Source organism: Oncorhynchus nerka, linkage group LG7 (assembly GCF_034236695.1).
Source record: "Oncorhynchus nerka isolate Pitt River linkage group LG7, Oner_Uvic_2.0, whole genome shotgun sequence".
Lineage (NCBI taxonomy): Eukaryota > Metazoa > Chordata > Actinopteri > Salmoniformes > Salmonidae > Oncorhynchus > Oncorhynchus nerka.
The window spans coordinates 40,352,841-40,377,003 of record NC_088402.1 but is presented as its reverse complement, the minus strand read 5'-3'; the positions used below and the strand labels follow the sequence as shown (position 1 = coordinate 40,377,003).

Genomic DNA, 24,163 nt, shown 5'->3' with positions numbered 1-24,163 from the left:
TCACATATGTGATGCACATCTGTTAAGTGTCTAGTAATATGTGAGCCACTTTGATATTGTTCTCTCAACCTTTCTTATACCAAAACATGAAGTCATTTGTTCTTTTTCCCCCCCTTTGTCACCCTTGTGGCTTCAGTATGAATGATGTCAGTATGAGCACACATGGAAACTAATCTGGCAATATTTCCTTTAAAAAATGTATTCACTCTATTTCCTAGACTAAAAATGTATTTGAATATTAATAACGTTGCTGTTTTCTAATGCATAATTCAACCAAATAAATGCATGTAATTATGTATTTGTCAATGCCATGCAATGGCCATACAAAGATTGGTTGGGTTATACACGCACACGCACAAACTAGATACAGTTGGTCGGACTTCTTAACCTGTGACACTACCCGGAAATACAATATAGACCGGAAGCTACCATTTTAAGGAGAAGAACATTAGCAGCCGTAGCCCCTAGACGGGGACATAAAATTGACACGGGGCGGAAAATATTTGACCGAAGAAAAATAATGAAAATACGACAAAAACTCCAGAAAGGGCTCATTTTGAAGAGTTAACGATTCAAGCATCTGCTTCAAATAAGAGACATATCTGAATTAGCAGGTCAACCCAGCGGAAATAGTTTTTGTTAACAACGAGTCGAAAATAGCCCTCCTGGGCCGATGGAGAGGCAGGCCTTTGAAAATATTTTTCCCTGGATGAAGTAAAATGGCTATCTGACATTAAAAAAAAAGAGGCCGTTGTAGTTATCACGGCATTTCCCGCGCCCTTTTTATTATATTTTTTTCTTTAACCATTTTGACAGGGGATTCACATGCTAGATATAATGTTAGCTAAAACGACAGCTATCAACCTAGATATTATCTTTGTGGCTAGGTTAGCTTAGCATCGGCTACCTATGCAACCAGGCGTTCATACGAGATTCTAATTTATTAGCTAGCTAGCTAACAACGACATGACTGAAAGACTCCTTTATTCAAATCCAAATAACCTTTTCTTGTTACTTTGGTTGAAAACTAGGCAGCCGCCTATAAAAAAAGGTAACGTTAGTTGGCGAATGACGAACTGCACATTTTTACATTTTTGCCACCACCTGCATTTTTTTTTTCAAGTTAAGTCTAGTTAGCTGCCTACCTGAAGATCAATGGAAGTAGACCCATTAGTTTCTACCTGTTCCCCCTTTTTGATCTTCAATCAAGAAGAAAGCGATACACCAGTCTCCAGCCCATATACATCCCACCAAACCTGTTGGTAAGATATTTTAAAATATATTGTTAGAATGGTAGCTACGTTACAACGTTGTAGTGGGGCAAACAAGGTTTTCACAGACCAGCAGGAATTATTAGGAAATACTGGGAACGTCACTGATAATTTACAAAGGATTGTATTGACCTAAAAATGTGTGAAAACCCATTCTCTTATGTTTGAAAATATCTCAACTGTAAGCAATTAGCACATATCAGGTACAGGTTTAGACATGGCCGTGTTAACTATCCTTAGTTTTGTCAATTTTCTATGAATAATGATGCACAGTATGTTATCATGAAATGCTGTGCATGCCAATCGCTTTTTTTTGCTTAACTTTGCACAAGTTATGTCACGTATTTATATTCTGGAATCTCGCTAATATATCTACTTTTTGTTATGTTTTTAGTTGGGTTGCGTTTTCGGGACATACTACTGCAATGCTGGAGCTATTAACATAAGCATTTCGCTGCACCTGTTATAACACCTGCAAATCTGTGTACGCGACCAATAAACGTTGATTTGACAGGCTGCATTCTGTTTAGGCCTATTTGATTGCCTTCTTGGTACTTCAGACTTCATCGTAGAGAATTTCATAACTTGCTACATACATTTAATTTTCTTTGCCTTTGAGGCTTTATTGCATAGCCTACATCTGCCATTTGTGCATTCTATTGAAGTGCCCTCCCGAAAAAGAGTAAACCATCGAGAACAGAATATCTGACCCATACATAACGTTACTGGTAACACTTAATGTCTATGATATAGGCCCAGCCTTACTATAGTGCTCAGGGAATGTCATTCCATGAGAACGACATGAATATTTTAGACTTTATTTGGAGTAAATGGCCTACATTTGTTTATAAAGTTTCATATGACAATACAAATAATCTATGGAGTAGGCTACTTGTTTGGTTATTATAAGACAATTGTACCAACTTCTGTTGTGTCATCATTGTATTTTCTTGGCTATTATAATACCTAACTTGTTTGGTAGCAATAGGTTGGGTGACCTTATCGCCCTTTAAGAAATATAATTGAAAATTATCCACAAGACAGTACACTGTTTTTGTGTCTATTGTTATGGGGACTGACGCAGTGAATTCATTGTTGTACTCTAGCAGAAGTTTTACACTGGGGTTCCTGTGAGATTTACTTTAAAAACACTGAAGGTTAGGTGTAGCCCAGGCCCATGTTCAGTTGCAAAATGGTCTTGAACATTGCATATTGAAATTCCATGAATAGAGCTGACGTGATTCCTTATTTCACGTCGGTTCAACATAGCACATTTCTATCTCACCGTTCCAAAACATTGCGCCCTGCTAAACACGCCGCTGGTGTTACTATGTAGCCTATGAATATTCTATGTGAGTTGGATATGTACCTGTGGCATTCCTCCAATTACCCATGTCTCTAACCAAGTCAGGAAAGTCACCTGGAAAAAAGGTAAAGGAGATGAAAGATTATTTTGACCACACACTGGTGTTTCCCCTGAATATATTTATAATTGGCTTTGCCCCTAGATCAACTAGGCTAATCAAGGGCGTGGTGGTTAATTTAATTAGTGATGGGCTAGAACAAAGATGTGTCCCCTCTGTGGGCCCCAAGGACCAGAATTGAAAAACACTGGCTTAGTGTGAGTTATCTTGCACATAATTAACTGCACACTTTAAATTCACTTCTTCCCAAAGCAAACCTGAGGTGCATGAGGAACGTATGATTGGCTGACCTAATAGCTGGACCGTTCCATATGATTTCAACCACTTTTTGACTGGATCCCTTTTAATTTGAACAAAACCTTCAATGTTTGCACATGGTAGAAGTGGTCAGAAAGTTATTTTTTCGACCTGAATACCAAAACATTCAGGAGATAGAGGTGCTCAAATTTGATTTTTTAAATGTCTTTTTACCCCTTTTTCTCCACAATTTCGTGGTGTCCAGTTGTTGTAGCTACTATCTTGTCTCATCGCTACAACTCCCGTACGGGCTCGGGAGAGACGAAGGTTGAAAGTCATGCGTCCTCCGATATACAACCTAACCTAGCCGCACTGCTTCTTAACACAGCGCGCATCCAACCCGGAAGCCAGCCGCACCAATGTGTCGGAGGAAACACCGTGCACCTGGCAACCTTGGTTAGCGCGCACTGCGCCCGGCCCGCCACAGGAGTCGCTGGTGCGCGATGAGACAAGGACATCCCTACCGATCAAACCCTCCCTAACCCGGACGACGCTAGGCCAATTGTGCGTCGCCCCATGGACCTCCCGGTCGCGGCCAGTTACGACAGAGCCTGGGCGCTGCAATACAGCGCCCCTTAACCAATGCGCCACCCGGGAGGCTGAGGTGCTCAAATTTGACCCATTTTTCATATCCCACCCTACAATGAGACATCCATGTCTTCGTCACAAAAAAAAAACCTGAAACTTTTGAGTTTGATATCATTTAAAATCTTAAGAGTTTAACAACCCTGTTTGTATGATTTCTTAGGGGGGAAGCATTTTTTGCGGTCTCTTTAACGTCAATTATCTAAAAACATGTAAACTCAGATTTCACATTTTAGCTTATACCCTATTTTACATCTGAGGTGTTTGTTGTGCCTGCAATCGGTTGAGACACAGCATACTGTCTTGAATGGTTGCTGTCATGCTTTTGCTGATAAATGTAAAATAAAATACATAGTTTAAATTTCAACTTTCAGATGGTACTACGAAGATGGTTGACTTGAGTGGGAATATCCATTGTTAAAAATTAAATGCCCAGTGCAGTCAAATGTGTTTATTTCCACACTGAGGTTGGAATAATATTGTGAAAATAACCACGTTTTCATACGCACCCTATTTATATAAAATAAAAAACAAGTTTTGTGATGAAAACAGGAAGTTTCGGTACAATATTATAAACACAGATAGGTCTTTTGTTCATTTGACATGGTGGGATGTTTGTGTCGGTCAAATGGATAATGTGATAAATGGCGGTGGAAATGCCTTTAATGCACAAATGCTGATTTAATTACCATGATATCGAAGAAAACTTGGAGCCACACGGCAATATGGTGTGTGGTCCTCCCACTACGACTCGTGAAACCATGCAGTTTATTAAGCTACAGATGAAGTAAGTTATGAACTTCACAGGGTGGTGAAAGTGCACGCTATAAGTTTGACGCTGCTTTCCAATAAATATCGACGGTCTTATTCTGGTGACATGACTGATGCTTGACTGCCGTTTGATAATGCACCCAGTGAGGGCCCCGGGACCGAGTTTGGGAAACCCTGGGCTAGAGTGCAGGTGCCAAGGCCAGAGTAGGCACATTTGCTATTTTAACGCAACTGTTTTTGTGACATTGAACTTGAGATTTTTATTCTGTACATGAAAAAAAAATTGGGGAGGGCACAGTATGCACAGATTTTTCTATGCAACAAGTCAGTTTGATGTAAACACCACTCTAGGTAAAATGCGTGTAAATGTTTTATTCACCTGCAAATATGTTGCCAATTGGAGTTGATAATGCCCTTTTAGTGTAAGAGCTGTTTACATCGACTGCCTGAAATATCTGCCTGTTGTGGTAGGAGGGAGTTTTGGCCAGCCTTGGGGACATTACCGGGCGGTCAATGAGTTAATAGACCAATAAAAGTTCCAAAACACTACCAATAACTGGTTTTCAGTTTTTGCTTCACTCCCAGACAGTCCTAGTAAAGTTCTTGCTTGAGAAGTTAAATGAGAGGGAAATGCAAACTTTGCAAGGTGGAGTTGAGGTACTTTAATGTTAGTGCACGTGCAATGCTTAATGCGGAACTGACAGTGTTTTAGCAACATGAAATCTTAGTAAACATTTTTTCATATACACCCCCAGAAGGAATTTGACACTATTTATTTTTTAATATCTGACAACTGAGCACTTAGTATTAAGTCAAATTGTATTTGTCACATACACATGGTTAGCAGATGTTAATGCGAGTGTAGCGAAATGCTTGTGCTTCTAGTTCCGACCATGCAGTAATAACCAACGAGTAATCTAACCTAACAATTTCACAACTACCTTATACACACAAGTGTAAAGGGATGAAGAATATGTACATAAAGATATATGAATGAGTGATGGTATAGAACGGCATAGGCAAGATGCAGTAGATGGTATCGAGTACAGTATATACATATGCGATGAGTAATGCAGGGTATGTAAACATATAAAAGTGGCATTGTTTAAAGTGGCTAGTGATGCATGTATCACATAAAGATGGCAAGATGCAGTAGATGGTATAGAGTACAGTATATACATATGAGATGAGTAATGTAGGGTATGTAAACTTTATATTAAGTGGAATTGTTTAAAGTGGTTAGTGATGCATTTTTACATCAATTGTTCCTATTTTAAAGTGGCTGGAGTTGTGTCAGTATGTTGGCAGCAGCCACTCAATGTTAGTGGTGGCTCTTTAACAGTCTGGTGGCCTGAGATAGAAGCTCTTTTTCGGTCTCTCAGTCCCTGCTTTGATGCACCTGTACTGACCTCACCTTCTGGATGATAGCGGGGTGAACAGGCAGTGGCTCGGGCGGTTGTTATCCTTGATGATCTTTATGGCCTTCCTGTGACATCGGGTGGTGTAGGTGTCCTGGAGGGCAGGTAGTTTGTTCCCGGTGATGCGTTGTGCAGACCTCACTACCCTCTGGAGAGCCTTGCGGTTGTGGGCAGAGCAGTTGCTGTACCAGGCTGTGATGCAATATGCTCTCGATTGTGCATCTGTAAATGTTTGTGTGCTTTTGGTGACAAGCCTAATAAGCCTCCTAATAAGCCTCCTAAGGTTGAAGAGGCGCTGCTGCGCCTTCTTCACCACGCTGTCTGTGTGGGTGGACCAATTCAGTTAGTCCGTGATGTGTACGCCGAGGAACTTAACTTACTACCCTCTCCACTACTGTCCCGTCGATGTGGATAGGGGGGTGCTCCCTCTGCTGTTTCCTGAAGTCCACGATCATCTCCTTTGTTTTGTTGAGTGAGGTTATTTTCCTGACACCACACTCCGAGGGCCCTCACCTCCTCCCTGTAGGCCGCCTCGTCGTTGTTGGTAATGAAGCCTACCACTGTAGTATCGTCTGCAAACTTGATGATTGAGTCGGAGGCGTGCATAGCCACGCAGTCGGGGGTGAATAGGGAGTACAGGAGAGGGCTCAGAACGCACCCTTGTGGGGCCCCAGTGTTGAGGATCAGCGGGGTGGAGATGTTACCTACCCTCACCACGCGGGGGCTGCCCTTTTGGAAGTCCAGTACCCAGTTGCACAGGGCGGGGTCGAGACCCAGGGTCTCGATCTTGATGATGAGTTTGGAGGGTACTATGGTGTTAAATCTGAGCTGTAGTCGAACAGCATTCTCACATAGGTATTCCTCTTGTCCAGATGGGTTAGGGCAGTGTGGTTGAGATTGCATTGTCTGTGGACCTATTGGGGCGGTAAGCAATTTGGAGTGGGTCTAGGGTGTCATGTAGGGTGGAGGTGATATGGTCCTTGACTAGTCTCTCAAAGCACTTCATGATGACGGAAGTGAGTGCTGCGGGGCGGTAGTCGTTTAGCTTAGTTACCTTAGCTTTCTTGGGAACAGGAACAATGGTGGCCCTCTTGAAGCATGTGGGAACAGTAGATTGAGATAAGGATTGATTGAATATGTCCATAAACACACCAGCCAGCAGGTTTTGGTAGCGGGAAATGTCAGTGGCACTGTATTGTCCTCAAAAGCGAGCAAAGAAGTTGTTTAGTCTGTCTGGGAGCAAGACATCGTAGTCCGTGACGGGACTGGTTTTCTTTTTGTAGTCCGTGATTGACTGTAAACCCTGCCACATACCTCGTGTCTGAGCTATTGAATTGCGACTCTACTTTCTCAATACTGATGCTTAGCTTGTTTGATTCCCTAGCGGAGGGAATAGCTACACTGTTTGTATTCGGTCATGTTTCCGGTCACCTTTCCCTGGTTAAAAGCAGTGGTTCGCGCTTTCAGTTTCGTGCGAATGCTGCCATCAATCCAAGGTTTCTGGTTTGGGAATGTTTTAATAGTTGCTGTAAGTACATCGCCGATGCACTTGCTAATAAACTCGTTCACAGAATCAGTGTAGTCATCAATGTTGTTGTTTGACGCAATGTGGAACATATCCCAATCCACGCGACTGATGCATTCTTGAAGCATGGAATCAGATTGGTCGGACCAGCGTTGAACAGACTTGAGCGCGGGAGCTTCCTGTTTTAGTCTGTCTGTAGGCAGGGAGCAACCAAATAGTCTTGGTCAACTTTTCATTTTCACGTTTTCATAAATTCTACGGATATTTGGGAATGATGTATCGTCAAGCATTTGTGAAAATCTATAGCAATATATAATGTACGGCTGTGTGTTTGCACAATTAAGACACTGCGGCAAATAAAACCTAATAAAAACATCTGTCTCTTCCAGGAGACCATTGCGCCATAGCCAATCTGAGCTACAATAGGCCTTTATGCAAATAAGCCATTTGACACACATGCCTGTGTGTTTACAGGCAGTAACAACAGAGTGACTTTAGATCATTAGAACGCATTTGCCAAAAGTCACAAAATACACCTGAATGGATTTCTGCAAACATATAAACACCAGGGGAGACCTCTTACATTTGGAAACTTTACATTTCTATTGATCAAACAACAATGAAAAGGTAGGCGCTCTCTCTTAGTTATGCACATCAACAACTAGAGGTCGACCGATTTAATCGGAATGGCCGATTTAAAGTTTTCATAACAATCGGAAATCGGTGTGTGTTTTTTTACACCTTTTTTAAAAACTAGGCAAGTCAGTTAAGAACACATTCTTATTTTCAATGATGGCCTAGGAACGGTGGGTTAACTTCCTTGTTCAGGGGCAGAGCGACAGATTTTTACCTTGTCAGCTCAGGGATTCAATCTTGCAACCTTACAGTTAACTCGTCCAACGCTCTAACCACCTGCCTCTTATTGCACTCCACGAGGAGCCTGCCTGTTACGCGAATGCAGTAAGAAGCCAAGCTAATTTAGCAGTTAAGTTAGTAAGAAGCCAAGTTAGCTAGCATTAAACTTATCTTATAAAAAACAATCAATCATAATCACTAGTTAACTACACATGGTTGATATTGCTAGTTCATCTAGCGTGTCCTGCGTGGCATATAATCAATGCGGTGCGCATTCGCAAAAAAGGACTCGTTGCTCCAACGTGTACCTAACCATAAACATCAATGCCTTTCTTAAAATCAATACACAAGTATATATTTTTAAACCTTCATATTTAGTTAATATTGCCTGCTAACATTAATTTCTTTTAACTAGGGAAATGGTGTCACTTCTCTTGCAACCGTGTCAGGGTATATGCAGCAGTTTGGGCCGTCTTGCTCGTTGCGAACTGTGTGAAGACTATTTCTTCACAAAGACAGCCTAACAAAGACAGCCAACTTCGCCAAACGGGGGATGATTTAACAAAAGCGCATTTGCAAAAAAAGCACAATCGTTGCACGACTGTACCTAACCATAAACATCAATGCCTTTCTTAAAATCAATACACAGAAGTATATATTTTTAAACCTGCGTATTTAGCTAAAAGAAATCCAGGTTAGCAGGAAATATTAACCAGGTGAAATTGTGTCACTTGCGTTCATTGCATGCAGAGTTTGGGTATATGCAACAGTTTGGGCCGCCTGGCTCATTGCGATCTAATTTGCCTTAATTTTACGTAATTATGTCATAACATTGAAGGTTGTGCAATGTAACAGGAATATTTAGCCACCTGTTAGATAAAATACGGAACGGTTCCGTATTTCACTGAAAGAATAAAAGTTTTTGAGATGATAGTTTCCGGATTCGACCATATTAATGACCTAAGGCTCGTATTTCTGTGTGTTATGTTATAATTAGGTCTATGATTTGATAGAGCAGTCTGACTGAGCGATGGTAGGTACCAGCAGGCACGTAAGCATTCATTCAAACTTTCCTGCATTTGAATGCAGCTCTTCAAGCATTGTGCTGTTTATGACTTCAAGCCTATCAACTCCTGAGATTAGGCTGGTGTAACCGATGTGAAATGGCTAGCTAGTTAGCGGGGTGCGCGCTAATAGCATTTCAAACGTCATTCGGCTCTGAGACATGGAGTAGTTGTTCCCCTTGCTCTGCATGGGTAACGCTGCTTCGAGGCTGGCTGTTGTCGATGTGTTCCTGGTTCGAGTCCAGGTAGTAGCGAGGAGAGGGACGGAAGCTATACGGTTACACTGGCAATACTAAAGTGCCTATAAGAACATCCAATGATCGTATAGAGAGAAATAGTCCTATAATTCCTATAATAACTACAACTTAAAACTTCTTACCTGGGAATATTGAAGACTCGTGTTGAAAGGAACCACCAGCTTTCATATGTTCTGAGCAAGGAACTTAAATATTGCACTTTTACTTTCTTCTCCAACACTTTGTTTTTGCATTATTTAAACCAAATTGAACATGTTTCATTATTTATGAGGCTAAATTGATTTTATTGATGTATTATATTTATTTATTTTTTATATATATATTTTTTTACCTTTATTTTACTAGGCAAGATCAGTTAAGAACAAATTCTTATTTTCAATGACGGCCTAGGAACAGTGGGTTAACTGCCTGTTCAGGGGCAGAACGACAGATTTGTACCTTGTCAGCTCGGGGGTTTGAACTTGCAACCTTCCGGTTACTAGTCCAACGCTCTAACCACTAGGCTACCCTGCCGCCCCAAGTTAAAATAAGTGTTCATTCAGTTTTGTTGTAATTGTCAATATTACAAATACATGTTTTTTTTAATCGGCTGATTAATCGGAATCGGCTTTTTTGGTCCTCCAATAATTGGTATCGGCGCCAATCATGATTGGTCGACCTCTATCAACAATTATTGGTGAATCTTTCATATCTGCAAAATACACTGAACAGAAATATAAACGCAACATACAACAATTTCTAAGATTTTACTGAGTTACAGCTCATAAGGAAGTCAGTCAATTGAAATATATTTATTAGGCCCTAATCTATAGATTTCTTATGACTGGGAATACAGATATGCTTCTGTTGGTCAAGATACAAGCCCCATTTAAAAAAAAATGTATTTAAGGTATCAGAAAATCAGTCAGTATCTGGTGTGACCACCATTTGCCTCATGCAGCGCGACACATCTCCTTTGCATAGAGTTGATCAGGCTGTTGATTTTGGCCTGTGGAATGTTGTCCCATTCATCTTCAATGGCTTTGCGAAGTTGCTGGATATTGGCGGGAACTGGAACGCGCTGTCGTACACGTCGACCCAGAGCATCCCGAACATGCTCAATGGGTGACATGTCTGGTGAATATTCAGACAATAGATGAACTGGGATATTTTCAGTTCCAGGAATTGTGTACAGATCCTTGCAGTGCATTATCATGCCGAAACATGAAGTGATGGAGGCGAATGAATGACACGAGAATGGGCCTCAATCTCGTCACGGTATCTCTGTGCATGCAAATTTCCACCATTAAATTGCAGTTGTGTTTGTTGCCCGTAGCTTATGCCTGCCTGTACCATAAACCCACCGGCACCATGGGGCACTCTGTTCACAACGTTGACATAAGCAAACCGCTCGCCCACGACGTGAACACGATGCATACATGTTTGCTATCTGCATGGTACAGTTGAAACCGCCATTCATCTGTGAGGAGTACACTTCTCCAGCATGCTAGTGGCTGTTGAAGGTGAGCATTTGCCCACTGAAGTTCGAGTCAGAACTGCAGTCAGGTCAAGACACTGGTGAGGATGATGAGCATGCGGATGAGCTTCCCTGAGACAGTTTCTGACAGCTTGCACAGAAATTCTTTGGTTGTGCTAAAAACCCACTGTTAAATCAACTGTCCATGTGGCAGATCTCAGACAATCCCGCATATGAAGAAGCCGGGTGTGGCGGTCCTGGACTGTCGTGGTTACGTGTGGTCTGCGGTTGTGAGGCTGGTTGAATGTACTGCCAAATTCTCTGAAACGGTGGAGGCGGCTTATGGTAGAGAAATAAACAAAATTCTTTGTCAACAGCTCTGGTGGACATTCCTGCAGTCGGCATGCCAATTGCACGCTCCCTTGAGACATCTGTGGCATTATGTTGTGACAACTGCACATTAAGTGTGCTTTTATTGTCCTCAACACAAGGTGCACCTGTGTAATGATCATGCTGTTGTGATTTGACAGGTGTGGCATATCAAGAAGCCGATTAAACAGCATGACCATGTGTAAATACACCAGCCAATGACCTCTACATCTGGCTTTTTTACCCTTGGCTCCTGAGTAACGCAGCGATCTAAGGCACTGCATCTCAGTGCTGGAGGCGTCACTACAGCACCCTGGTTCGAATCCAGGCTGTATCACAACTGGCCGTGATTGGGAGTCCCACAGGGCGGTGCACAATTGGCCCAGAGTCGTCCAGGTTTGGCCGGTGTTGGCGTTATTGTAAATAAGAATGTATTCTTAACTGACTTGCCTAGTTACATAACTTAAATTGTCTGAGACTAGCCACCCAGACAGCTTTTTCTGTCTGTTATAAAACCCCTTTGTCGGGAATTTGTTCTGATTGGTTGGGCCTGGCTCCCCAGTGGGTTGACAAATGAGTCAAAGGATGCAATTGGGCTCTAGCCTATTATAATGTTTTTGACATAATGCAGGCCAAATAGTTTTAATCTAATGGGTACCATTCATTTATTTTGTGTGAAGGAAAACTATAGTTGCATGCCCCTGATGACTTTTGATGACTTTCAATTATAAAATGCAGGTGAAGTGGGTTTAAATGCATATTGTGTGAAAATATATTAGTACCAGTCAAAAGTTTGACACCTACTCATTCAGGGCTTTTTTTAAACTATTTTATACATTGTAGAATAATAGTGACGACATCAAAACTATGAAATAACACATGGAATCATGTAGTATCCAAAAAAGTCGAAAGAATCAATATATTTTTAGATAGCCACCCTTTGCCTTGACAGGTTTGCACACTTGGCATTCTCTCAACCAGCTTCATGAGGAATTATTTCCAACAGACTTGAAGGAGTTCCCACATATGCTGAGCACTTGTTTGCTGCTTTTCCTTCATTCTGTGGTCCAACTCATCCCAAACCATCTCAATTGGGTTGAGGTCGAGTGATTGTGGATGCTAGGTCATCTAATACAGCACTCAATCACCCTCCTTGGTCAAATAGGCCTTATACAGCTTGGAGGTGTGTTTTGGGTCATTGTCCTGTTGAAAAACAAATGATAGTCCCACAAAGCGCAAACCAGGTGGGATGGCGTATCGCTGCAGAATGCGGACACGGTGGTTGTAACCAAAAATCTCAAATTTGGACTTATCAGACCAAAGGGCAGATTTCCACCAGTCGAATGTCCCTTGCTTGTTTCTTGGCCCAATCAAGTCTCTTCTTATTGGTGTTCTTTAGTAGTGGTTTCTTTGCTGCAATTCTACCATGAAGGCCTGATTTAATTAGGGATGATTTCATAACAATCGGTAATCGACTTTTTTAACGGAGATTATGGCTGATTACATTGTATTCCACGAGGAAACTGAGTGTCAGGCTGACCACCTGTTACGTGGGTGCTTCAAGGAGCCAGGTAAGTTGCTAGCTAGCATTAAACTTATCTTGTAAGAAAACAATCAATCTTCACATAATCACTAGTTAACTCCACATGGTGGTTGATATTATTAGGTTAACTAGCTTTGTCCTGCGTTGCATATAATCAATGCTGTGCCTGTTAAGTTATCATCGAATCACAGCCAACTTCAACTTCGCCAAACAGGTGATTTATTTAACAAAATAACACTCGCGAAAAAAGCACAATCGTTGCACGAATGTACCTAACAATAAACATCAGTACCTTTCTTAAAATCAATACACAGAGGTATATATTTTTAAACCTGCATATTTAGTTCAAATAAATTAATGTTAACTTGCAGTATTAACTAGGGAAATTGCGTAGTTCATTGCACGCAGAGTCGGGGTATATGCAACAGTTTGGACCGCCTGGCTTGTTGCCAACTAATTTGCCCGAATTTTACATAATTATGACAACATTGATGGTTGCGCAATGTAACATCGATATTTAGACTCATGTATGCCACCCGTTAGATAAAATACGGAACGGTTCCGTATTTCACTGAAAGAATAGACGTTTAGTTTTTTCTAAATTAGTTTCCGTATTTGACCATATTAATGACCAAAGGCTCGTATTTCTGTGTTTATTATATTATAATTAAGCCTATGATTTGATATTTGATTGAGCAGTCTGACTGAGCGGTGGTAGGCAGCAGTCGGCTCGTAAGCATTCATTCAAACTTTCCTGCGTTTGCCAGCAGCTTTTAGCAATGCTTGAATCGCAGCGCTATTAGAACATCCAATAGTCAAAGGTGTATGAAATACAAATGGTATAGAGAGAAATAGTCAACGCGTCTTAATTCCTATAACTACAACCTAAAACTTCTTAACTTGGAATATTGAAGAACTGGGAATATTGAACCACCAGCTTTCATATGTTCTGAGCAAGGAACTTAAACGTTAGATTTTTTTACATGCCATATATTGCACTTTTACTTTCTTCTCCAATACTGTGTTTTTGCATTATTTAAATCAAATTGAGCTTGTTTCATTATTTGAGGCTAAATAGATTTTATTTATGTATTCTATTAAGTTAGAATATTTAGAATATATTGTTGTAATTGTCATATGTTGTATTGTCATATATGACAATTACAACAATACTGAATGAACAATGAGCATATATATATATATATAGAAATCGGTCGATTTGAATCGTTATCGGCTTTTTTTGAACTTATCTGCAGCAGAGCTAAATCTGGGTCTTCCTTTCCTGTGGCGGTCCTCATGAGAGCTAGTTTCATCATAGTGCTTGATGGTTTTTGCAACTGCACATGTAGAAACTTTCAAAGTTTTTGAAATGTTCAGCATTGACTGAGCTTCATGTCTTAAAGTAACAATGGACTGTCGTTCCTCTTTGCTTATTTGAGCTGTTTTTGCTATAACATGGACTTGGTCTTTTACCAAATAGGGATATCCGGCTGTTTCATAGCCTGGGATTGAACCCCACTCCAATGCACTGCCTTAGACAGCTGCGCCACTCGAGAGGCCTGAAATGCTGATTTCTAAAATCTAATGTGACCCCTGCTTCTACCATAGGCGAATATGTATAGAACTCTTTGTTCATATCAAAAGGGGTGAGGTCAAAAAGTGATTGAAATCAAATGGAAGGACAAGCAACTTTGGTTCTCTGGGGCCATTGTCCTGTTTGTTGCTCTTTCATATCAGTGTCTGATTCTGACCTCAAAATGTAGGCCCTTTTGTGTTTCAATAAAGTAAATGATTGTAATCCTTTAGTACCTGCAGTTGGTTATATTACCAAATGCACCTTTTAACAGAGTTGATGGCTGTTTTGGTCTACACAACAGTTCTTGTAAATAATCATCTTTTGAAGGCACATGTTTGTTTACATTTGGACAATTCTTAAGTTGGAAAATGAAAGTCTCCAGAGTTTTGTCTAGCGATAAGTGGTCATGTATGCCAACACTGGGAGCTGAAAATAATTTGAAATGATGCTTGGTAAATTCTCTGGGGATAGGGTGCTATCAAACTCCCGGGCTATTTAACTTAATCCATATTTCTGTTTTTCCCCAGTCTTCGAGATCGTGACATCAACAGGCAGACAAAGAAGTGAAACACCTGTTCATCCTTCATCTCCCCAGCTGGATGCTGACAGCTTCACATTTTTGGTGAAAAATAAAGACTACAACTATAGAAGGAATCTAAAAACACTACATAGACTGCATACTATTTATACTTTGTGTTTTATACATTGTATTCCAAATTAGGAAAATAACTTATTATTTAAAAGGACCTTTACCTGCTCTTCTTGGTTGTAACGTGCAAGCGGTAGACATTAATTTGTATAAGAGGGGATAGACATTAGTAGCAGCGAGTCATTCTAGTTGTTCAAGAAGCATTACTTCCAGTAGCTGTGGCTATTGATCATTTGATTATTATTGGTGCGATATTGTTGTGGTTCAACAGTAGGGCGAGTGACCCAGGAACAACCTCCCATCAGTGAGCGGGAGATGTTCCAGTTCAGTAAGTACCCCTTGGACATTCTAGATATGCTAAGTGGACACCAAGCCCACCAGTTTAAAGGCCTTGGATTGGAAAGACAGTTCCAGCACCAACAGCAAGTCCAACTTCAGCACCAGCAACAGCTTCAGCAGCAGCACCAACAGCAGGGGGAGTCGTCAGGGGCTCTTCTATCTGGGCTTGGTCTGGGGTCTCTTCAGGGGTCTAGAAGTAATGCTTTTGCTGATTCGTCATCTATATTTGCCAAAATGAGTGCCCCACCTCCACCAATATCACACCAGAGCCAGTCCTCATCCTCACACAGTTCACGGAAATCCAGCAAGATGAGCAGTAGTGTTAGTGGGAGCTCTGCTGCAGGATACCCACAATTCTTACGTCCGTTTCACCCTGCAGAAGCAGCGCTAGCCCAGGAGCAGCTGCACTCTGGAATGGGACGTTTTGACTTTGGGGGTAGTAGCAGTGGAGGATCTGGTGTTATTGGAGGAGTAGTTACATCTGCACCGCCACCCTTACACCCTGGCCTCTCTGTTCCCCAAGCCTCACCTGGACCATCCTCCTCCTCGCCCTCCCCATCAGCCTCATCGTCCGCCTCTAACAACCCTGGCAGTGCAGTTTCCTCCCTAGGGCAACCACTCGTTGGGCAGTCTGATCCACGTAGCTTACATCAGCAGTTCAGTTGCATGCTTGCTGCCAATCAGTACTTTCTTTCTGGTGTCCCGACCAACAGCAGTCTGGAGCAGTTTCTGGTTCAACAAGGGGGTCATAATCATCTTGGCCTGGGTTTGGGCCAAGGAGCTAGTGACTCGAGCTCAGCCCTTGCCCCACCTCCAGCTCTTCACTCCTCTCACAGTCATAATCACTCCACTCCCCAGCCTCAACAGCAGCAGCAACCATTGGCACCCCATGCTTTATCTCACTCTCACAGCCATACCCACCCACACCATCCTCTTCACCCAACACCTCAGCCGTCATCTCTGAGTGGCTTTGATTTCCAAGGTATTCCAGTTCTCTCATCCAATCAGCTGGCTTCGTTGATGCAACAAGAGGCTAGTGGTATGCCCCTCCCTCTACCACTCCATTTATCACTTTCGAAAGATGAAGGGAAAGGAGACAGTGGAAGTGGTGGTAGCAGGAGAAAGAAGGCAATGGCTGGCTACCTTCCTCAGAGAAAAGCAGATGGCACCAGTCATAGCAGTGGTAGTAACTGCCACAGCAGCTCCACTGAACACAGTCAAAATTCAACCATTCAACCGGGCCTTGTAGGAGGAGCCATAACCAGCCTTGGTGGTAACCATTCATCAGTTCTCTCTTCAACACAACAGTCCTCCTCAACGGTCTCCTCTTCCTCCTCAGCCCCTTCCTCATCCACAGCCTCTGTGTTGGTAGCTAATGATTCACAGCTACCTAAACCTGAAAATCTAAATCCCATGGCCTCCATGCCTTGTCAACCTGACCCTGAAGCCATCTACCACTGTGGTGAATGTGGAAAGACTTTCAGTCATCTTACAAGCCTTCGCAGGCATCTCCGTAGTCATGGTTTGACTTCTGAAGATGCCAAGCCAGACACTTCAAGCGAAGACAAAACATTCTGTTGCACCGAATGTGGAAAGGGTTTCAAGAAAAGGGGGCACCTCCTCCAGCATGGTGTTATCCATTCAGGGGCTCGTCCATTTGCATGTGGTGTTTGTCAACGGTCTTTCAACCGCCGTGAGTCCCTCACCAGGCATGAGAAAATCCATGATGATAAGCCTTTCCGATGCCCTGCTTGTGGTCGCTGCTTCCGAGAGAGCACCTCTTTGCTAAACCATGCTGCGTCTGGCACCTGTGGAAAGCCTGGAAGGAATTCCCGGCCCAGACCAAGTGGTAGTGGTGAAAATCAAAGCTCATCAAGTGCGAGTAGCAGCAAAACTGTAATGGAGGCTGGAGGCAGTGGTACAGGTGATTACCAACGAGATGGTGCGAGCAAATTTGGCACAGATTATTCAAGGAACCGGCCATCATACCAGCCATCCTACAGTGTTGATGACTACCGACGACAGCAGGCTAACCCATCTTGTTATTCTGGAGAGAGCTCCCATGGCAGTGGGATGTCAAGCCAGACACTCAGAAAGGCACCACTGGCTCCTACCTTACACCCACACCCTCAAAGTCAACAGCAACACCATCTCCATCAACAGCAACCTCATCTTCCTCTTTCATCTCTATTGGATGACTCTGAGGATGAGGTCACTAGCACTGCCATGTCTGCCATTGCTGCAGCTGCCGCTGCATCCTGCGAGATAAGTACTGGCGAGAGTCGAGGAGAGGAGCGAAGAGACATCATTGGAGGTTTGCTTGGAGGACTTGGCTTTGGGAATATGGGAGTCTCACCAGGTGGTCCATCATCTACATCTGAAATCGACAAGACCTACAGATCAGGAAGTGGCTCTACCATCCCTTTAACCCATCCAAGCCAGCAGATGATGAATGCTAAACCGAAAAAGCCCCGCAAGCCTCGGCAGAAGAGAGAACCAGGACCTGATGGAATCATAGTTCGACAAAGAAGAAGTCGTGGAGACGGAGAACGGCCATATTCATGCGGAGTTTGTGGTAAAGGATTCAGGAGACGTGAGACCCTGCGTCGGCATGACCGTGTTCATACAGGTGAAAAGCCACACCGGTGTGATGTTTGTGGGAAAGAGTTCCGGGAGTACTTCCATCTTACTAAACATTCCACTGTGCATTCTGGGCAGAAGAACTACAAATGTGACCTATGTGGTAAAGAGTTTGCTTACGCTCAGAGCTTGGTGAGACATGGAAAATTACACACAAAAGTGGAATTGGATGGTACACCAGGAGGAAAAATTGCTAAAGGCCATGGAGGGGTTATTAGTCTAGATGGAAATCAAGCAAACTCTCAATCTTATTATCTGTACCCTCAAGAAAAGTCTCAGGGGTCCAGCTCATCCACTCAGCCCCCTCAGAAGCTCTTTACATGCACAACGTGCTGGAAATCCTTCCAACATCAGTTCCACTTGACAGCCCATCAACAAACTGTCCATGGTGGTGGAATAAGGGGTGAAAAGAATTTCTGCTGTGAGGTATGCGGGAAGGCCTTTGCTTATTCTAACAGCTTGTCCAGGCACAGGCAATCGCAACATGGATTGGGCCGCACCGGGTCGGCAAACCCACCAGCTGGTGGAACCCAACATCCTTCTCTAGCAGATCAGTACATCCCTCTTTTTGAATCAGGCCACCCCTTAACTTATCCGTCAGGCTCCTACATGCCAAACCAATCCTCCCAAGGTCAACACCGCCCTTTTCAGTTCCAGTCCCAAGAAGGATGGGTTGGTGGCAAGAGAAAAAGAGAGAAAAAAAGGAGGGTCGAATATCAAAGTATCATGAGAGGGGGGCAACTAGTAGGGGTTGCCTTGAATAAGGCCACGAGCAGGAGACTCAAAGTGATGAAGCGGAAAAAGGGAATAATGCATGAGAAGCTTAAGCAAAAGAAACTGCTCGCCCAGCTCCTGAGGATGAGAGGAGGGTATAGAGTTAGACAATGGTGCGGCGGTGTGGTTAAAGTCAGTGGGCTGTCATCTATGGAAGTCCCCATAAAACGTTTTCCATGCCAGTACTGCCCCAGCACCACATTCGCCAGTCAGGCCAAACTTTTGCTCCATCGTTCTGTGAGGCATCCTCCTAGAAATAACGGCCACCAGGCCCGTCTGAAGTGCTCGGTCTGCGGAAAGCGTTCTCGGACATTACGGAAAGCCCTCATTCATCGTGGATGTCACCTTTCCCAAGGGCGGTTCTCATGTCCCAAATGCCACTGCCGCTTCTGGAATGGATCTCTCCTGGAGAGGCACAGCGTCGCATGCCAGGGTCAATCTCTGTTAGGTAGTGGAAACTGGGCCTTGAAAGTGAACTTGCCCCCAAGAGAAGTTGTTGAGAAGACAGCGGAAAAAGAGGGCCAGGGGGGCCTGCCTGGGAGAACAACAGTGGTGACTGAATACAGCCACTAATTATTTTCTAGTGTAGGATTTTTTTAAACTAAAAAGCAAACAAGAACTAGTGAGTTTTAAAGATGTGGACAACAGGCTTACATCCCATACAATCCTTAATATAGCAGAGATGTTTGTAAAGACGACTTTTAAAGGCTCACATCAAAAGCACCATCCACCGGTCTTTGCTTCCCCAAAGGGGAGAGAATATTCTGGATCTGAGTGTTTGAGTAGCACCTCTTCTAAAATGCTTTCAACCACAGTATAGTTTTTGTTAGCTGTGTTTGCGCTGGGATTATGAATGCATACTAGTAAGAGTGGAGTACCAAAAGTACTGAGGTTTTCTGTCATTATTCACAGTTAAACAGTAGTCTGTCTCGTTCTGTACTATGTGTTTTTTTTCTTTGTTCCCTGTAGAGATTATTTTTCATACAGATGTTTGGCCTGAAGCTATAAAATTGGCCGGTAAGACAGGCCAGTCATTCTAAGAAGCAATTTCTCCGAAAAAGGAAGTCAATTAAGTCACTCCTGTTATGAAACTTGACTTACCAAATTGATTAATCACTTAGTGTAACTGGAGGTATCTTTTCAAACATTCGGTTAAATTTTACAAAACTGACTAGCTGAATAGGTTGAAATGGATCAGAATGGAATGAGAGAGCATTTTTCTGTAAACTATTCCATCATATATATATATATATATATATATATATATATATATATATATATATATATAATGGGAAAACATTAATGGGACTTAGGTGTCAGGAATGGAAAGGGTCAATGGGAACAACCGGAGAATACTGTACACTTCGTATTATATTTTATTATATATTGTTTATTTGCTTTTTAAAAATTTTATACTCCCAAGTATCATTTATTTTATAATTGTTGCTATTCTATGGGTGGGTGGGAATGAGTTTGGGGACTGTCTTTGTAAAACAATGGGATGATGAGTATATGTATCGATGTGATTTTTCCCTCCCCCTTTTACCAACCCTACGCCACAGTTAAGCCCTATCCCGTAACACGCATACACAATTGTTCATTACCTAGGTCCTGTCCCCCAGTGTTTTCCTTTCAGTAAACTAAAACATTAAATATTATTACTAAATAACTATCCTTTTCTTTGCCTAAAGTGAATTGTTGAAACCCTCATCTAATAAATAAATAAAAAATCTCATGCCTTCCCTTTTTATTTAAATCAGTGGTATTTGAAGTCGCACCCTAGTGGGGACGCGTGGGAAATGCAAAGGGGGTCTAATTTGTATACAGGTAGACCAGAAACCCACATCCCTGATTGTAAGATTAGCGGCAACCCTGAGAAGCACCTACTGTTCATCGGTTGTTCCCTTCAAATGCTGTTTTGATTTCAAATAAGTTTAGGCTGGAAAGAAGGCTGGAAATCCTAAATGTCTCTACGCTATCCCTGATGTAGTGAAAATAAATTCCAAAATGTAAAAATTAAGTAAGCTTTAATGCAACATTTTTAAGTGTGGACTGATTACGCTATTTGTTTGAGTGGGTGGGGTTAGTAGAAATTCTGGCCAAAAAAATGGGCTTCGCACTGAAAAGGTTTGAATACCACTGATTTAAATCGAGAGCAATTTTTGCCAAAGCACAAATGACTGCTCCTAAACAGTTTGCTATTTATTTACCTTCATATACAGTGCTTTCGTAAAGTATTCAGACCCCTTGACTTTTTCCACATTTTGTTACATTACAGCCTTATTCTAAAAATTAAAAAATGTCATGTTTTAATGACAAAATGAAAACAGGTTTTTAGTAATGTTGGCAAATATATAAAAAATATTTTTAAAAGCACCTTATTTACATAAGTATTCAGGACCTTTTGCTATGAGACTTGGAAATTGAGCTCCGGTGCATCCTGTTTCTATTGATCATCCTTGATATGTTTATACACCTTGATTGGAGTCTGTCTTTGGTACATTGAATTGATTGGACATGATTTGGAATGGCACACACCTGTCTATATAAGGTCCTATAGTTGACTATGCATGTCAGAGCAAAAACCAAACTATGAGGACAAAGGAATTGTCCGTAAAGCTCCAAGACAGGATTGTGTCGAGGCACAGATCTGGAGAAAGGTACCAAAAGATGTATGCTCCATTGAAGGTTTGTTGCCTCCATTCTTAAATGGAAAAGTTTGGAACTACCAAGACTCTTCCTAGAGCTGGCCGCCCGGCCTCACTGAGCAATCGGGGGAGAAGGACCTTGGTCAGGGAGGTTACCAACCTTGGTCAGGGAGGTTACTTGCTATATTGTATTTACTTTGCCACCATGGCCTTTTTTTGCCTTTACCTCCCTTATCGCACCTCATTTGCTCACATCGTATATAGACTTGTTTATACTGTATTATTGACTGTTATGTTTGTTTTACTCCATGTGTGTCGTATGTGTCGAACTGCTTTGCTTTATCTTGGCCAGGTCGCAATTGTAAATGAGAACTTGTTCTCAACTTGCCTACCTGGTTAAATAAAGGTGAAATAAAAAAAATAATAAAAAAACAAGAACTCAAATGGTCCCTCTGACAGAGTTCCTGTGCGGAGATGGGAGAACCTTCCTGAAGGACAACAATCTCTGCAGCACTCCACCAATCAGGCCTTTATGGTAGAGTGGCCAGACAGAAGCAATTCCTCAGTAAAAGGCACATGACAGCCTGCTTGGAGTTTTCTTAAAGGACTCGGACTATGAGAAACAAGATTTTCTGGTCTGATGGAACCAAGATTCAACTCTTTGGCCTGAATGCCAAGTGTCAGGTCTGGAGGAACCATCCCTACGGTGAAGGAAGCATGGTGGTGGCAGAATCATGCTGTGGGGATGTTTTCAGCGGCAGTGACTGGGAGACTAGGCAGGATTGAGTGAAAGATGAACGGAGCAAAGTACAGAGAGCTCCTTTTTTGAAAACCTCCTTCAGAGCGCTCAAGACCTCAGACTTGGGCGAAGGTTCACCTTCCAACAAGACAACGCCCCTATGCACATAGCCAAGACAACGCAGTAGTGGCTTCGCGACAAATGTCAGTGTCTTTGAGTTGCCTTGAACCCTATCGAACATCTCTGGAGAGTCCTGAAAATAGCTGTGCAGCGATGCTCCCCATCCAACCTGAAAGAGTTTGAAAGGATCTGCAGAGAAGAATGGGAGAAAATCCCCAAATACAGGTGTGCCAAGCTTGTAGCGTCATACCCAAGAAGACTCTAGGCTATAATTGCTGCCATAGGTGCTTCAACAAAGTTCTGAATAATTATGTTAATGTGATATTTGAGTGTTTTTTTTTATCGACTTGCAGAAATGTCTAAACCTGTTTTTGCTTTGTCTATATGGGGTCACTTAGCTTTTCTTTCAAAAACAATGACATTTCTAATGTTTTTGTCCATTAAAATAACATCAAATTGATCCGATATACAGTGTAGACATTGTTAATGTTGTAAATGACTATTGTAGCTGGAAACAGCATATTTTTAATGGAATATCAACATAGGCGTGGATTCCCATTATCAGCAACCATCATGCCTGTGTTCAAATGGCACGTTGTGTTAGCAAATCCAAGTTTATCATTATCATCCAAGTCTAATTGATCATTAGAAAATGCTTTTGCAATTATGTTAGCACAGCTGAACACTGTTGTTCTGATTTTAAAAAGCAATAAAACTGGCTTTTAGACAAGTTGAGCATCAGCATTTGTGGGTTCGATTACAGGCTCAAAATGGCCAGAAACAAAGAACTTTCTTCTGAAACTCCAGTTATTACTCGTCAGAAAAGCGCAAACTTCATTAAATAGTACCCGCAAAACACCAGTCTCAAAGTCAACAGTGAAGAGGCGACTCCGGGATGTTGGCCTTCTAGGCAGAGTTCCTCTGTCCGGTGTCTGTTCTTTTGCCCATCGTCATTATTTATTTTTATTGGCCAGTCTGAGATATGGCCTTTTCTTTGCAACTCTGCCTAGAAGGCCAGCATTCCGGAGTGGCCTTTTCACTGTTGACGTTGAGACGGGTGTTTTGCAGGTACTATTTAATGAAGTTTGCGCTTTTCTGTGAAGGGAGTAGTACACAGCGTTGTACGAGATCTTCAGTTTCCTAGAAATTTCTCGCATGGAATAGCCTTCATTTCTCAGAACAAGAATAGACTGACGAGTTTCAGAATAAAGTTATTTGTTTCTGGCTAATTTGAGCCTGTAGTCGAACCCACAAATGCTGATGCTCCAGATACTCAACTAGTCTAAACAAGGCCAGTTTTATTGCTTCTTTAATCAGAGTAGTTTCCGCTGTGCTGACATAATTGCAAAAGGGTTTTCTAATGATCAATTAGCCTTTTAAAATGATAAACTTGGATTAGCTAACACAACGTGCCATTGGAACACAGGCCCATTATCATCAATCATCACTCCTGTGTCGACATTCCATTAAAAATCAGCCTTTTCCGGCTGTAATAGTCATTTACAACATTAACAATGTCTACACTGTATTTCTGATCCATTATTTTATTTTTTTAATGGACAATAAATGAACTTTTCTTTCAAAAACCATGACATTTCTAAGTGACCCCAAACTTTTGAACGGTAGCGTATATATTCCATTTTAGAATAAGGCTAACGTAACAATGTGGAAAAGTCCAGGGGTCTGAATACTTTCCGAATGCTGAATGTTGATCAGAAGAATGGCAGAATTGCCAGGTCCTCCACACTTGGTGCCCCAGTGCACTGTCCTTACACTGCAGAGATGTTTATTGCTCACTTGTTGCTCCATTTAGAAACAGAGTGGAAAAATTCCTTGAGGATGA

The 24,163-nt window shown here is 42.1% G+C and overlaps 1 protein-coding gene across 1 annotated transcript; it reads left to right on the top strand.

Moving 5' to 3' along the window:
* Window positions 1-433: 433 nt before the first annotated feature.
* On the top strand, window positions 434-20,545 carry LOC115131658 (uncharacterized). Its single transcript, XM_029663532.2, has 2 exons — window positions 434-1,262; window positions 14,939-20,545. Exon 2 carries the CDS (start codon window positions 15,376-15,378, stop codon window positions 19,384-19,386), a length of 4,011 nt encoding a protein of 1,336 aa, XP_029519392.1. The 5' UTR covers window positions 434-1,262; window positions 14,939-15,375; the 3' UTR covers window positions 19,387-20,545.
* The last annotated feature ends 3,618 nt before the right edge of the window (window positions 20,546-24,163 follow it).

What these genes read in the sequence shown, in the direction of transcription:
- LOC115131658 (XM_029663532.2), top strand. Translation starts at nt 15,376, where the DNA reads ATGTTCCAGTTCAGTAAGTACCCCTTGGACATTCTAGATATGCTAAGT.